Raw genomic sequence first — 14,665 nt, forward strand, 5'->3', positions numbered from 1 at the left:
AATCTGATGCAATTGATTGTTGGGTCTAAACGTGGATGCAAGAACAGCTTAGGTCACACTTCTATCTAGTGTTTATTTGTAGGTTAGAACTTTTGTCTTTTTGTCCTACAGTAAACTGAAGCAACTCACGCCTTGCTACGCTGGCCTGTAGCCTGCGATGTCTCAGTCAGGATGCAACACAATGGCGTTGGGAGTATTGCTGTAACTATGTATGCAATAATATGAGATGTTTAACACTGCCCTTGACTTAAAGAAATGCTTGTTATTCGAAACAATCCATTTGCTACTGCTATTTAATTTATTAAACTTTGTGCAAATGATCATTTCCTGACTAAAATAAGTTACGAATGAATTACGAATGAGTTATGAATGATTACCAGAAATATTTAATAAAATGAATAACTAATTTTCTGAGACTACAAGTTCCCTGTTGGTCTACTTATTGTACTGCCTCTAGGGGCTCAAGAGGACACTCAATGTCAGTGAAATGGCAGCATCAGTAAACAATAAACCCCTATTGGACGATTATTAATCAGTAAGCTGTGATCGGTGACCTTTTCACCTTACTGTTTGGAAGGAAACAATCTGTATGTGCATTTTTAAAGATAGTATGAAGCAAAGAATGTCTTTATTCAAATAGAAGGGAGGTTAGAGTGATTTTTAACTTATCAGGACCTGCTGCACCTTTTCATCATTTATGATTTAGCCAGAAAACTGCAAAATACATTTTGTCTCTCAAGACATGCTCTTCTGCCTCTTTCATCTGGCTGAAAAGTGCCAGGGAGAAGAGGAAATAGGGTAAGACAGGCTATTACTGTGTGCATAGGGATAATAACTCTGCAGAGAGGTTTGGGCCTGTATTATTTGTTGCTTTCAAGGCGGCACAAGAGTACATTTTCACATTAACTAAGACATCACATTCACTGGCTTGTTTGTAAAATCTATCAATGAACATTTCATCATAAATCGTAAACATGTTTGTTGAGATTTAGAACTTAATTTTGAAACCATTTGTTATTTGACAGATTTGCAGATGCACCACAACCTGTCCTGCCTCAAAATGTCTTAATTTCTTAATATTTTTGCCCAGGCCACACTGCAGATTATAATGCAAAAGCTTGCAAAACCCACAATTGTCAATTTAATGTTACAGCACATACTGATTTTCTTACTTCGCACTCAGCTGGGACCCATATTGTCTTACATTATTCATGCTGAAGTTGCGTGATATTCAAACCCTTCCAAAAGATAGAATCTAACCTGGGAGTAGAGCACGAACAGGAAATAAAGCGAAGACAGGAGGTAGGGAAATTGGCTCTAATGGGAGGATGAGTGAGATGAATAATAAACAGGGTTTATAGCACATATGGGAAGAGAATCATCCCCAAGCAAGGGGCAGGGAATGAACTCTAAGTCTTACTGTTATACAAACACCAGAGATATACTCACATACGCAGTATACAAACAAATAAAGCAAACAAACCCCATAATCTCGATTATCACCATCTAATGATATTAGATTGTTTTTCCTATCTACAGGGGCATTTGCTCCACTGTTAAGGTCACACAATCCACAAAACATTACAATATTATGTATAATGTAAGCAGCGAAACCGCACATCACCGAAAAAGAGATCAGTGGTATGCTCACTGTAGCTCTAAATCCCCACTGTTTGAATCCCACTCAATCCCCGGTGGCTGCTTAGCAACCCCTCTCCAGCACAATATACTCTGAATTAACAGGGTAAAGCGTGACCGCTGCCTCCTCAAAACCACGAGTCAAGGGTGCTCTCCCATCATCAATGCCTTCTCCCAGCACTGCAGCAATAAAAGCCTCTGATTTATTTTATTACAACGTGGCTTCAAAACACACAAAAAGCAAACAAGCTGAAAAACAAACGCGAGGTACAAAACAGTCTGAAACCCAGATCAGTGTCAGTGCTGCTGGTGGCTCCATGTGATGTGGGCAGTGGAGATGAGGGACCTTATACTTCATATGTAAAACAAACAGGTCCATGAGTATACGATTCTATCACCTTTAGTCTCCCAGATTCAGACTACCAAACACCTTTCAATGCATATTTTCAGGTAAATGTCTACAAATATCTTTTGTTGTATACCTTACATACAACACTAGCTTGTGACCTATATATAACTGCATATATGGATGATGACATGCATTGTCAAGCCTTAAATTCAGCCTTGCATCTCACTTCGTCCAAACTGGATTTTCTGCCCTAAACTACTTGGCTTCACTGTGGAGTATACTGATGGCTCTATGACAAATTCACTGAGCAGGCCCTGAGCATTAACACACAAGTCCCAAACCCCTGTCCTCCTGCTACTATAATCCAGAATAAAATTACTCACTAATGTGGGTTCATCTTACTGAGTTTGCAAGGAACATGCACTTTATGGGGGGGAATACCAAAATGGAGCTCATATTGATGCACTATGTTCATCTAGCATCAAAACACATACTTGTGTAATATTAAGAGATATTAACCAGTGCATCGTAAACTATACTGCTGATGTGCTGAATTAGGAATTCACTCGGTCAAATCGATGAGGAAGGGATCATTTTTTATATTCAGCCACAGTGTTCTGAGTGAGAGAAGTGATTCGGTTGCCTGGAGGTTCAAGGATGCAGAACAGTGCAACTGTCATTTTGATTTTAGCTCATTTCATATAAAGTTTGAGCCATTATGGGCAGTTGGGTAGAAAAGGAGTTCAAGAGTAGCCTAGTAGTATAGTTAGATCACCAGCTCTATTCACGTGTAGCTGTCACTGCCGATGAGTCTCTGAGCAAGACACATGCATGGGGCCTAACCCCTCACCCGTCTCTCGGGGTAAGCGCGTCAGCTAAAAGCGTTAAATGTAAATGCGAAAGCCTCTGTGAAGAGTCAGAAGAAGGGATTAAAATCCGCAACGCTGGATGTTAAAACTGTATTAGACCTGAATCCTCTCCGCCAGCTGCACGTCACCCGTGGCTAGATCAGAATTTCATGAAAAACTGCACAGATGCACCCACATCAGTCCGCGTTATGTCGATCGTCTGCAAATGTCATTTTCCTTTAAGATGATGTAAGACATTACTTCATGGGACGATTTTTTCCTCTCTCTTGCACAGCTTGGAGCAACATTATCTTAAACCTTCTGCCGGACCAAACGCTTCCGCACTCAGCAGTTTGGAGAGATGGGTGCGCACAGGAGTCCCGCTTCCATCCTCCTCACTGCGAGCAACCTCGGAGCATGTTTCAGCATCCCAGTTGTCAGGAGTGACGCTTAGTAGCCGAATGATGGGAAGCACGCACATTCTTCAATTTCTCTATGGACTGATGTGATCGAAGTAGAAGCCAGACGCACGACGGTGAACCTTTCCACAGAAAACTTGAGCCAAAAAGATGTTTTTGCTTTTTTGATGGTGGGAAATTTCAGAGTGAAGTGAGGATTATATTTCTTTGAAGTCACACTAATGACCCATCACAGTGGATGTGTGTAACATGATGCGCTCAGTGGTTATGATAATCGATTCTGTTCAAAAAAGGGTGCACCGTGGGCAGGCACATTTACGCATGGGGTTAAATGATCTACTGTAGGCACACCTTTTGGATTGTTTGTCATGAGACAGTGGATGCAAGGACTGCAGTTTGAATCAAGACTATGCTTTGGGTCTGAGTGCATCTACACCATGCAGCTGCATCCCACACCCTGAACTTCTGGGACGTTTGCGCTCCGAGATCGAGCCTGAGATTTCGTGCAAGATCTGACAAAAACAAAAACAAAAAAACAACCCAAAAACATGGCACTGAGCGAAAACTGCAAAACGCAACCTGCAAAAGAGCAAGGCTCAGTGCAAAACCCTCCATCGGACGTTATTGAGCTAAACGTGGGTGGTCAGGTGTATTACACTCGCCATGCCACCTTGACAAGCTTTCCAAATTCTTTACTTGGGAAGCTGTTCTCTAACAAGAAGGGGTCTTCAAATGACTTGTCCCGGGACCTTAGAGGGCGTTATTTTATTGACAGAGATGGCTTTCTGTTTCGGTATGTGTTGGATTACCTTAGAGACAAGCAAGTTGTCCTCCCTGACCACTTCCCCGAGAGAGGAAGGTTGAAAAGAGAGGCGGAATACTTCCAGCTGCCAGAATTGGCCAAACTTTTGTCATCCGAGGATTCAAAACTACTTCCAGACGACTTGTACTACAGTGATTTGGACGATGCGTCGCAGAGCAGCGACCAGAGGTTTTACCCCTCTTACTCCTTGGACAGGAGGTATGGCTACATCACGGTCGCTTTCAAAGGCGTTTGCGCCGGGGGAGGCAGGGAAAGTCAAACTGATGCCAAGGCCAAAAAGTTACCGAGGATCTTCATCAGCAGCAGGATTGGCTTGGCGAAAGAGGTATTTGGAGACGCCCTGAATGAGAACAGGGACTCGGACAGACCACCGGACCGTTACACCTGCAGGTTTTACCTTAAGTTCAAGCACCTGGAGAGAGCTTTTGATATGCTGTCAGAGAGCGGCTTTCACATTGTGGCCTGCAATTCGTCCCTGACCGCGTCCTCCATCGGTCATTACGCGGATGATAGGGTCTGGTCCAATTCCGCACAGTACATCTTCTACCGTGAGTGAAGATTTATTTCTACTCTACACTTTCAGAAGTGATGTGAGATAAACTGGTGGCTTTGACCTCCAGAAGTAAGTTAGTTAGTTATACACAAACAGTACCGGCCAATGTAAACTAAAAATAAGTGCCCCTCCCTCCCCCCATATAACCACATCCCGCCTCTGGGCACATCAGTATGGTATTGCATGATGTCCATTAGAAAGGGTGTTTTTCTCATTTAAAAAAAGTTTATCCACATAGCTTATAATAAAACCCATCAAATTAGTTTGGAATGGTCTACATTTAGAGGTGATCTGCAGAAGCTGGTGTGTGTTAGCTCACACCACCTGGAGGCATGCTGGGGTTACAGCACATCCTTCTTGAATCTTTGCATCCCTTGCAGTGGCTGACTTTAAACTTCTCTTTTGGGTCCGAGATAAGAGGCAGACTTGCCCACGGGCCACAAGGGAGTTGAGTCACAATACTGCTACACTTCAAGTACACACACGTCATGAGTAAACACGGGTTATTGCTCAGATTTTGAGGGGTTATGAATAATATAGCACCAGTGGGCAGCAACGTTTCATGTAAATGCTGCTCTTGAACCAGCTTTGCTTTTTACTTGAAGACAAAGTTTGTTCGTCAGCAAATGCCTTAATTAGCTGCAAATATGGTTCATTCCACTCTTTGCAGAGGGAGGAGTTGGACCATATGGCCGATTAAAAAGCACTTTGTTCATTAATCTGAATAACCCCTTTGGAAGAGCAGAAGAAACCCTAGTTGGTGGGTCAAGGTTGGAGGTGAAGAGCTGAGGAAGACATGACATATGGTTTGCTAATGATTTACCAATAGTGTTGTTAATACAGGCTAATTATAACAGAGGGGTCTGCCTTGACCCGCACGAACATCCAGCCAGGTAGGATTTTCCTGAGTCATTCAACTTTCTGGAGCACAGCATATGTTGTAGGTGTTCACGCTCTTCCCCATAAATAGACTCTGTCCTAGGACAAAGGATGAGCAGGAGGAGAAGGAGGGAAGAGACAGGGGAGAAACTGCAGTAAGTACAGCATGGATGGAAAGGAGATTCAGAGCAAGAAGAGCACAGAGAGGAAAGGAATAGAGAGAGAGGGAATTTAAGGAAGCGAGCTGAAAGGAAGTGAAGAGGAGGGAGGCGAGCAGATGGAGGAGAGAGCAGCTGAGCAGGAGGGATGAGGGAGTAAAAGTTGCATGAGACCTGGCCATGGGGAGAAAGAACTGAGGCAGAAAGAAGAGAGAGGGAGCGAGGAGCAAAAATAGATTAAAGTAAGTATCAGACAGGAAAGTTCATTGGGTCCGAGGGAGCGGAGAGGGAAAATATTTTTGGTGGTAAGACACAGAAGACGAGGAAGAGACTGGGTTTTCATTAAAAGAGAGAAGACAAGGTGAGAGTGAGAGGACACACACACATATATGTAGCGAGCATTAGGAGACAGGGGCCTAGTCGGGATGATGAATGGACACATCAAAGGTAGACAGGCGTGAGAGCCCTTGCTTCACAGCAGCACAGCGGCCCGCATCCACTTTCAGAACTAATACTGTAACCTGATTCTGAATGTGGAACACTGGCTGGCCTAGGGCAGGTAGTCCTAAACTAAGAATGCATGTAGACAAGTGCACCTTTGGGGTGGGCACGAAACAGATGTGCTTTATTGTTATTTGTTGTTTTCAGCAGAACATTTCACGGCTTTCTTGTTACCCCCCTCCCATCCAATCACAGGCTCATATGGAGTGAAACAGGGAGGCTGGGTTTGTGTAGAGTGTAAAAAGAGCAATCCAGCGCAGTAAACAAATTGAGAGACTTTCTTCCAGCCTGTCAGTTCCTTAGCGTCATCCACGCTGCTCTTCTTGTTAAATGCGTCAGTTGTTTTGTACAGGCTCCACTGACTATCAGTATTAGTGTGGACTCCAGTTTCCAAAATGCCCACAGTAGATATTCATCATTTTACTGCGTGGTATCAATTGTATTAACAGTCAGGGGACTCGTTCCCTCATAAAGTTAAGACACTCCACTCTCAATTATTGTCATCCACTCCTGTTCAGTAGAATTTATGGTATTGTTTTTTTCACAGACTAAAACAAATGAATCTTTCAGGAAAAGGGCATTCTCCTCAGGAGGCCGCAGTGTATGGCATTCATCATGAACAAGAGTTTTTGCACCTGATGGCCATGATGAATAATTTGCATTTGACCGGGTATGACTTGTTCACTCTTTGAATAAACAACTGAGCCAGAGAGAAATTTATCAAAACTGATAACCAGCACACATTAGAGTGAACGGGACAGAGAACAGAAGCTGGTTTGGTCAAAAAATCCATAAGATCAGCTGGTTGCAGCATCATATAGCTATGGAAGCCCAAAAATAGATGAAAAGTTAGTCATGAAAAACTGCTCATGGTAAGTCAAAGGTTTTACTGAAATCAAAATTACAAGATAAAAAAATCAAAATTATAAAAGAATAAGTCAGCGTTTTGAGATAAAAGTCAACATTATGAGATAAAAGTGAAAATTTTGACTTAGTTAAAATTATGAGATAAAAAAGTAAAAAAGTATTAGATAAAAATCTTAATAATGAAATACAAAATCAAAATTATGAGAAAAAAAGTCAAACTTATGAGAGAGTAAGTCAAAATTTTAACATATCTTGAGCATTTTTTTCCTTTTTATTTTTAATGGCAGAAATGCGCTTCCGTAAGTAGATGATCCTGTCAGGTTATTTGTCAAGCAGAAATGTAGGCCGTTGAGCATGATAGGGACATTTCGTTTTTTCGATTGGCAGTGACAACATTATTGCTATAGTGATTTACAACTCTAACCTCCCAGTTGGCGTTTGGGACCAGTCTACTTATTGCTAATTATCTCTGGGGAGAGAGGAGAGTGTGGGCTAATTTAAAAGCAATCTGTGATCCCAAAATATTTCCTCGTCTCCAGTCATCCAGGATGGAGATGCAATTTAGAAAGATAAATGCAAACCTATTTTAAAGGCAATTTAAAATATAAGTCATATTCTAAAATAGGAAAAGGTTCTTTCAGTCAATTCATAGATGAAAATGTCTTCATGGACAAAATAACATCATAACCTGCTTTGACATTACTGTTTCCACATCACAGTGGCAGAGCAAATCATCACTGAACAGTAAGTCTGGTACGTAACATCAGAGACATTCATCTTTTTCCATCTGAAAGTGCCTTGTCAAAATGGAAGACACGCACAGTAAAGATGGAGAATTATACTTGCCAGGTGTGCTCTGTTAATGTAACTGTGCAGTCTTCATTTGGGCTGTGAATGAGATGATGTGTGGCCATAATGGGTCCTGAACAATGGCCACGAGGCGGCAGGGAGAGACGGAGGGGAAAGTAATCAATTGCTCTGGGGTAATGGAGGCAGAGATTGGGCCGTCCCCGAGCTCCCGGAGAGCCTGGTTAGAGTCTGGATGGATTGGCAGTGCTTACAAGAGATGGATGGTGCTCCCATGAACAACTCATACACATCTCAAAGAGCAGCCGGGCAGAAAGATGGTCAGAAGTAAGGCATGGGTGTGTGCTTGTGCCATTATTTCTCACAGTGGCTGCAGAACCTTGTGCACTACATCAGTGCAAGTAGACAATCTGGCTCACCTTGGGAGTAAATCAGATATTATTGAAAAGCCGCAGATGCAAAAGGAAAATATATTTTTTTAAATCAATCATTTTTTGAAGCAGCATGCACTGAATTTTGAAGGACCATGCTGGTGGTTTTTCATGTTTTAGGTCAATGACTAAAAAAAGTATTCTTCACATTACTACTGATTGTTTTCTAAATCTTACGACAATCTTACAATCTATATTGATTTCTAGATGCAGCCGTTAGTTTCCATTTCATCTCACTACAGTATTAAAATGAACTTGCAGAGACATGAACATGCATAAAATAGGCAATCTGTCATAATGAACATTTCATTATTTTTTCTCTTTTTTGTCAGTTTTTGTTGCACAATAACTCAGTTACAAGCAGGGATTGGGGGGATTATAACATTCCCAAATTGGGTCTCAGGTTCTAAATAATAACCCTTTCATGCATAGAATAAGATAATTCACAGTAACCCTCTCACACTGTCCGTTCTTGCTTATTGAGTGTCTTCTGGGTTTGATTTTCCAACAATACACTGTATGACTGCTGACTCACAAATCACAGATGTCGGGAGTGTCCTTGAACGCACCAACAAGGAGAGTTTTCAAAACAGTCCCTCCTAGGAACTTCATTACCAAGATGATTGATAATGCAATTTTGACAAATATTAAAAAAATACTAAATATGGACTTCGATGGATTACCCACCCAAACTTTGAGTATGTTTCTTTAAACAAACACAGACTTAGAACCTCGTTAATAGCATTTTCCTGCCATAATTTGAATACTGTCTTTTTTCTTTTTTTTTACCCTGGTTCTCCTACATCTGCACTCTGTAGCAGTTGGAGAACAGGTATAACAGCTCTTACCGTCTGACATCTAACACCTTTCGGAATTCCTCCAGAGACACGTAAGGCTACTTGCATGGTGGAACTCACGATATGGGCGGGGCTGAGAGTTTTCTGAAGACAGGGGATCCGTGTGTTGGCACGCAAGAGGTCAGCATGGCTCTTTCTGAGGGTACAAGGTAGCCTGTGTAAAGAGCCAATGAAAACATGGTTGGGGATCTACTGTACATGGTGGAGTTTGCCTCCAAAGAATTTTTACATTTTGAGTTAGTGATGGAGAAATTCAAAGAGGATCTGATGCTTGAGCTTAGTGTTACATGTACTTTATTTAGATGTCACTCTTTTAATATCACCTACTTGATGGGGCGAGGCACCAGAATTCCCCCCCCCCATCTTTCCTCCAGCCTCTTGAGGCATCATTTAGGTGATGACAGAAGCTTGGTGAATACGCAGGACACCTTCTTGCTTTCTCCCCGCCTTGTGCAGTGGACGGGTGTGGCTCTGGGTCAGGAGACAGGCCTACAGGGAGAGGCTAATATAGGAATTTCAATCTGTCTGCGTTGCTTATTCATCTCCCTGTCAGGCAGACGCTCAGCGGGCAGCCACCCTCTGACTCTGGGAGGAGACAGCATCTGCATGTCATTAACAATCAGCCAGTGAAGCTGTCATTGTCCTTATGGAAAGCAGATAATTGGGGCCGGGCCAGTACGACTGGATACAAACTGCTAAAGTGATACGTTTGCAGCAAATAGGACTATCTTGGTGAAATGGATTTCCCTCGCCCTGTAAAAACGGTCACTGCCTTTGCAAGACAAGCCTTTTTTCTGCTGCAAGGACACGCTGGCCTAATTTGTGAGCTAACAAGCATGTAAACTACACTCTTCCTGAGGCAGTGGCAGAGTAAAAAAATATTTGTGTAACTGGCAATGTGAGCTGGAGAAAGTAAGAGTGTGTCTAAGATCAGAGCGTCTCTACTCATATGAGCTTAACTCCCTGGCTGGCTGAATGAATATGCATATTTAACCTGTCAGGCAGTATTACCCCTAATACATATAGCTTTTTTCACCAAGCTAATCAGGGCTGATACTCAATTCTTTTTCTCCCTATTTTGTTTGTTTCACAACCAAAGTCCAGAGAATATTATTGTACTAGAACCAAGTAGCAACTGAAGCATTTGAAGATGATTCACACCACTCACAGGATTTTGTTGTGTTTGGGGGGAAAAAGCAAGTATGTTTATTTCAGAAAAGTTCAAATTCAAAAGTTAAGTGTTTTTTTGTCTGACTCTGGCAGCTTTTGTGTTCAAAACTTATTTTCATTTATTTAGATTGAGGGCGCAGTTCACATCACTGCTGAGACTCAAATTTGAAAAGCAGCTTTGGGTCACTCGAGTCCAAATCTGAAATAAATTGCGTTATGGCCTCCTGGTTATGTGCAATAACAACATGAAATTGCTGAGTGATGAGTCTTTATTGTTCCTCTTTATTTAGTTTTTGCTTCTCAAACTTGAGCATATGATCGTGTCAAGCATCTCTCAGATTACAACTGAAGCACAGTGCTGCCCTGCCATTAAAGGAATAATCATCAGACACCCTTGATGAGTCAGTTTAGAGGCACACAACAAACACACTAATGTTTGACAGGAAACCCATTGACATTTGAATTTGAGTTTGTCAGAGCCCTCTGCCTTCATTCCCCATCGCGTCCTACTTTTCTGCCATTTAAAACCTTTTAATGGCTAAAAACGTGTCATTTTATTCTAATATCCAGGCAGTTTAATTTCCATAAAGCTCTGACCTCTCTCAGGCACGAGGACAAACATCCCTGCTTTCATTAGAGATGGAAAGGAGTTTGAGGACACCCTGTGAGACACGCCTGCATGTCTCTGTGCAGAACTCAACGCCCCCTCCCTATGTTATTTATGAGAAGTGGACAGACTGACACAGCCGGAGTCAGGTCTGAGGATCAGCCCCAGTCTTTTAATGTGGTTGGAATGTGATCTCAGACAGGCTGTATAGATCTGAGAAAAACACATTGCAATCAATGGCTTCCCTGAAAAGATACCAAAGGGTATTTTACACACCCACTTGTTTATACCCCAGAATGACTGTGTTTCCTGACAAGGCTCTTAGTCGTTTCCTGAAGGGGACATCAGTGCTTGACACGACACAGCTTTATCCAAAACAGTTTGTGGTTGCGTTCGTACACACACAGATTTGTTTTTGCATTGTAGGCTATATGGCAACAGCCATTTCCATGTCCAAATTGTTTTATAAAACAAAATGCAAGCCCAGGTGCTTCTCAGCCTGTCAGTGGCTTTAATACAATTCATTCTCCTGCATGGCCTGAAAATTTTATGATGCTATTATTGGGTGTTGGCTAGTTTCCTAAACGGGTTTGCCCCCCCTGGACCACAGCATCCATCCATTTAGAAACAATGCTCAGCCTCCCTCCTCTTGATCCTCCTCACTAAAGCGCCTGCATCCATTTGCCTGGTGCTGCCGGATTCAGCTAGATTCATTTTCTGCGGGGGGAAATTGGTGCGCTGATTGGCCTCTTTACTCATGGATTAGCCATTAAAAAGCTGTTAGTGACTCTCTCACTATCAGCTCAATGCAATCATCGCACCAGAGATAAGGCCATTATTACAGTGCGCTCAGAGAGGTTAAAATCCCCCTTGAACTCTGTTCAGTATAAATTGGTGCATGCACTGGAAGGAGGTAATGGACAAATTATTGCTCCCTCTGAGATATCATTGCTATTGAGTCTGTATCATCACATTGGAAAAAAGCCATTAAGAGTTTTTACAGTTTTTACAGTCTGTGTGCATTAGTTTATTTCTTATGCACTGTTGTTTTCATTACAGCAAGCACAGCAGCAGCACATTTCTACCTGTTAGTACATCTAAATGAGACCGTAGTTTAGGGATATTTTTGGAAATGAAAGACAGCTGCAGTGTTTACTGTCTTTACTTGATCACTTCACAAGCCGGCAAGCAGTACAGTACAGTACAGTAGTTTTTCTGGTTCATAATTAGCAGTGTAGGAGGATGTGAGATGATGCAAGAAGTAGGTACAGGAGGAAAAATGAAGACCGCTGAAATCCTCTACCTGGCTTACTTCTCATCCAAACTTCATGACAGGAGGTCAGGACACCTGCAGGGCCTGCAGGTACATTTATTCACTCCACTACCTGGTTACCACCAAAGATAAATTATACTATGTGTTTACCTGCTTTTTCTACTTTGTTGCCTCCCTAAAGGTAGAAAGCACCTTGCCAACTTATTTGACTGAGTGATCTGAAAACACAAAAATAATACACCACCTTCTTAATACAAGGCAGTCAGGTTACAGTTCTAATAAGAAACTGCGACTGCAAAGCAGATTGCTTTGGCTCCGAGACAAGCCCTGCCTTGGGAAATGGGAAAGGTCTTTTAGGGAGATGTACTGAACTGAGCTCTTATCGGAGAAAGCAATATGCACAGCCCACCAGCTCTTTGAGATTCAGCAATTAAATGTCAAAGCCAACAACTTGCATGTTCTTACATCTGTACCCCCCTAAATACCCACACACACTCATCTGATATTCATTTAAAGATATTTGTATGACATTGAAACTGCTGTGTAGGCATTTGTCAGCATTTGCTTGATCACTGCAACTGTTTCTTTTGATTACAGCTTGAATCCCAGACAGCTGGGACATTAGTTTACAGTGCATTTTTGCATATACTGCACCTGGTCAAAACAACTGACAAATGCGTTTGTGTGTGTGTGTTTTCTAGGTGGGCCCTCAAGGTGGTTGTCCTCTCACTGTGACTGCTGCTGCAAGAGCCACAAAAGCGAGCGTGAGGGAGAGAGCGGCACTTCCTTCAACGAGCTCTCCACTTCCTGTTCTGAGACCCAGTCGGAGGCCAGTTCCCCTCAAGGAACCGTGATCTGTGGCCCCGTGAGACGCCAGTCCAACATCCAGACACTGGACCGTCCCATGCCTAAAGGACCAGTGCACATGCTGCAGCAGGCAGAGATGCGCCGCAAGACTGACATGCTTCGCGTGAGAACCTTCGGGGTCCGAGAACGAGAGGCCGCAAAGAGGAAAGCGAACAAGGAGAAGCTGACTCCAGAGCAGGAGATGGAGAAATGCATCCAGGACTTCCGGCGAATTAGGATTCCTGATCACTTTCCGGAGAGGAAGTATATGTGGCAATCAGAGCTCCTGAGAAAGTACCGTCTCTAAATATGAGTGTGAAGAAGAAGAAGAAAGAAGGAAGAGAAGAAGAGATGGTAGTATCATGTCAACATCAATGAAGAGTATTAACTGCATAGGCAATAGACTGCACCCTCTAAGACACATACTGTATTAGAAAAAAACAAAACTATGGCCACTTTCCCGCCAGCATGACTAGCGGAGCACACAAAGTACAAGGCAGTGTGAGTCCTTGATTTGTAAAGTATGCACAGTGTTGTGTATGATATGCACATGTGTAAATCAGGTTACTCCTGTTGGGGCTTACATCACTAACCCTGTTCTCACTTCAGAGAGCCGGGAGCCAGGTGTACTAAAAGCTACTATCACTAGTTGAAGCAACAACGCAACCTCAGGGGCAACATCATTTCAGTTCATCAACCTATCACATGTGCATTTGCCCACAATAGCTGTTTTTTAACAATGGATGTGCCCAGATGGTGCTGTGAGTTAGCAATGGAATATCACTACTACTCCACTGATAACACATATACTTATAGTAGGCTTTAATAATGGCACTGCATGTCATTTCACCCTTAGCATAATTATGCAATATCAAACAAACTTCAATTCACTGTTTTGTGTGATGGGTAAAAGCGTATTATGACTGAGACTAACTTAAATGAGGAAAGCACTGCCTAGATTTGTTTGCCATTGTAAAACTTTTCGTCCAATGTTGTCATTATGTGTTGGATAGATGATGTTGTGTAGGTAGAGTATATAATGCCAATGGATATTTGACTAATCCTTGACTGTAAGTGTGCAAAAAAGCTAATAAATGGGTTAGAATTGTATTTATTCATAGTGGACCTTTTTGTGACCTTCAGTACATTTAGATTTACCTGGGTCTTATTCTCAAAACTAACCATTCACTAATCCTCTCCCCCGAACAGCGATTGTCCAATCATAGCTTAGCAACCATAACTAGGCACGGAAATACCTGTGAAACGCCGTTTGTGTCACTTCCTTCAGCAGGTGTTGACCACAGCCAGATAACCCTTCACCTTTCTGACAGGCAGCACAGGTCAGAGGTCACAAAAAGGTCTATCTCTGTAAGGATCCTTTCCATAATGCTGCCAGACACTTAGAATAACAATCTGAGCCTATCAGGGGCAAAAACAAACACTTTAAGCGGACACATTTTTGATGGCTGCAATTGCCCCCAAGGATTACGTTGCAGCCCAGGTAGCTGCTGCTGGCTGAGGCGATCTGCTGGACCAATTCCAGAACTTTTTGTACCTATTAGTCATTTAGACAACAAAATGTGTAAAAATAGGGCCCAGGTTTAAAAATACCGGAATTTAACATATCATTTTGTGGGGT

General features: G+C 42.4%; 1 protein-coding gene across 1 annotated transcript; it reads left to right on the forward strand.

Moving 5' to 3' along the window:
- The first annotated feature begins 2,821 nt into the window (after window positions 1-2,821).
- Window positions 2,822-14,136, forward strand: LOC122880657 (BTB/POZ domain-containing protein KCTD16-like). The gene is made up of 2 exons (XM_044205990.1): window positions 2,822-4,625; window positions 12,882-14,136. The coding sequence occupies exons 1-2, from the start codon at window positions 3,803-3,805 to the stop codon at window positions 13,331-13,333; spliced, it is 1,275 nt and encodes a 424-aa protein (XP_044061925.1). The 5' UTR covers window positions 2,822-3,802; the 3' UTR covers window positions 13,334-14,136.
- The last annotated feature ends 529 nt before the right edge of the window (window positions 14,137-14,665 follow it).

Source organism: Siniperca chuatsi, linkage group LG8, assembly GCF_020085105.1.
Source record: "Siniperca chuatsi isolate FFG_IHB_CAS linkage group LG8, ASM2008510v1, whole genome shotgun sequence".
NCBI classification, from domain to species: Eukaryota; Metazoa; Chordata; class Actinopteri; order Centrarchiformes; family Sinipercidae; genus Siniperca; species Siniperca chuatsi.

Excerpts from the sequence above, each read along its gene's own strand:
- LOC122880657 (XM_044205990.1), top strand. The coding sequence starts at position 3,803 with ATGGCACTGAGCGAAAACTGCAAAACGCAACCTGCAAAAGAGCAAGGC. Across the intron at positions 4,626-12,881 it reads CGCACAGTACATCTTCTACC|GTGGGCCCTCAAGGTGGTTG; the intron begins GTGAGTGAAGAT and ends TGTGTTTTCTAG.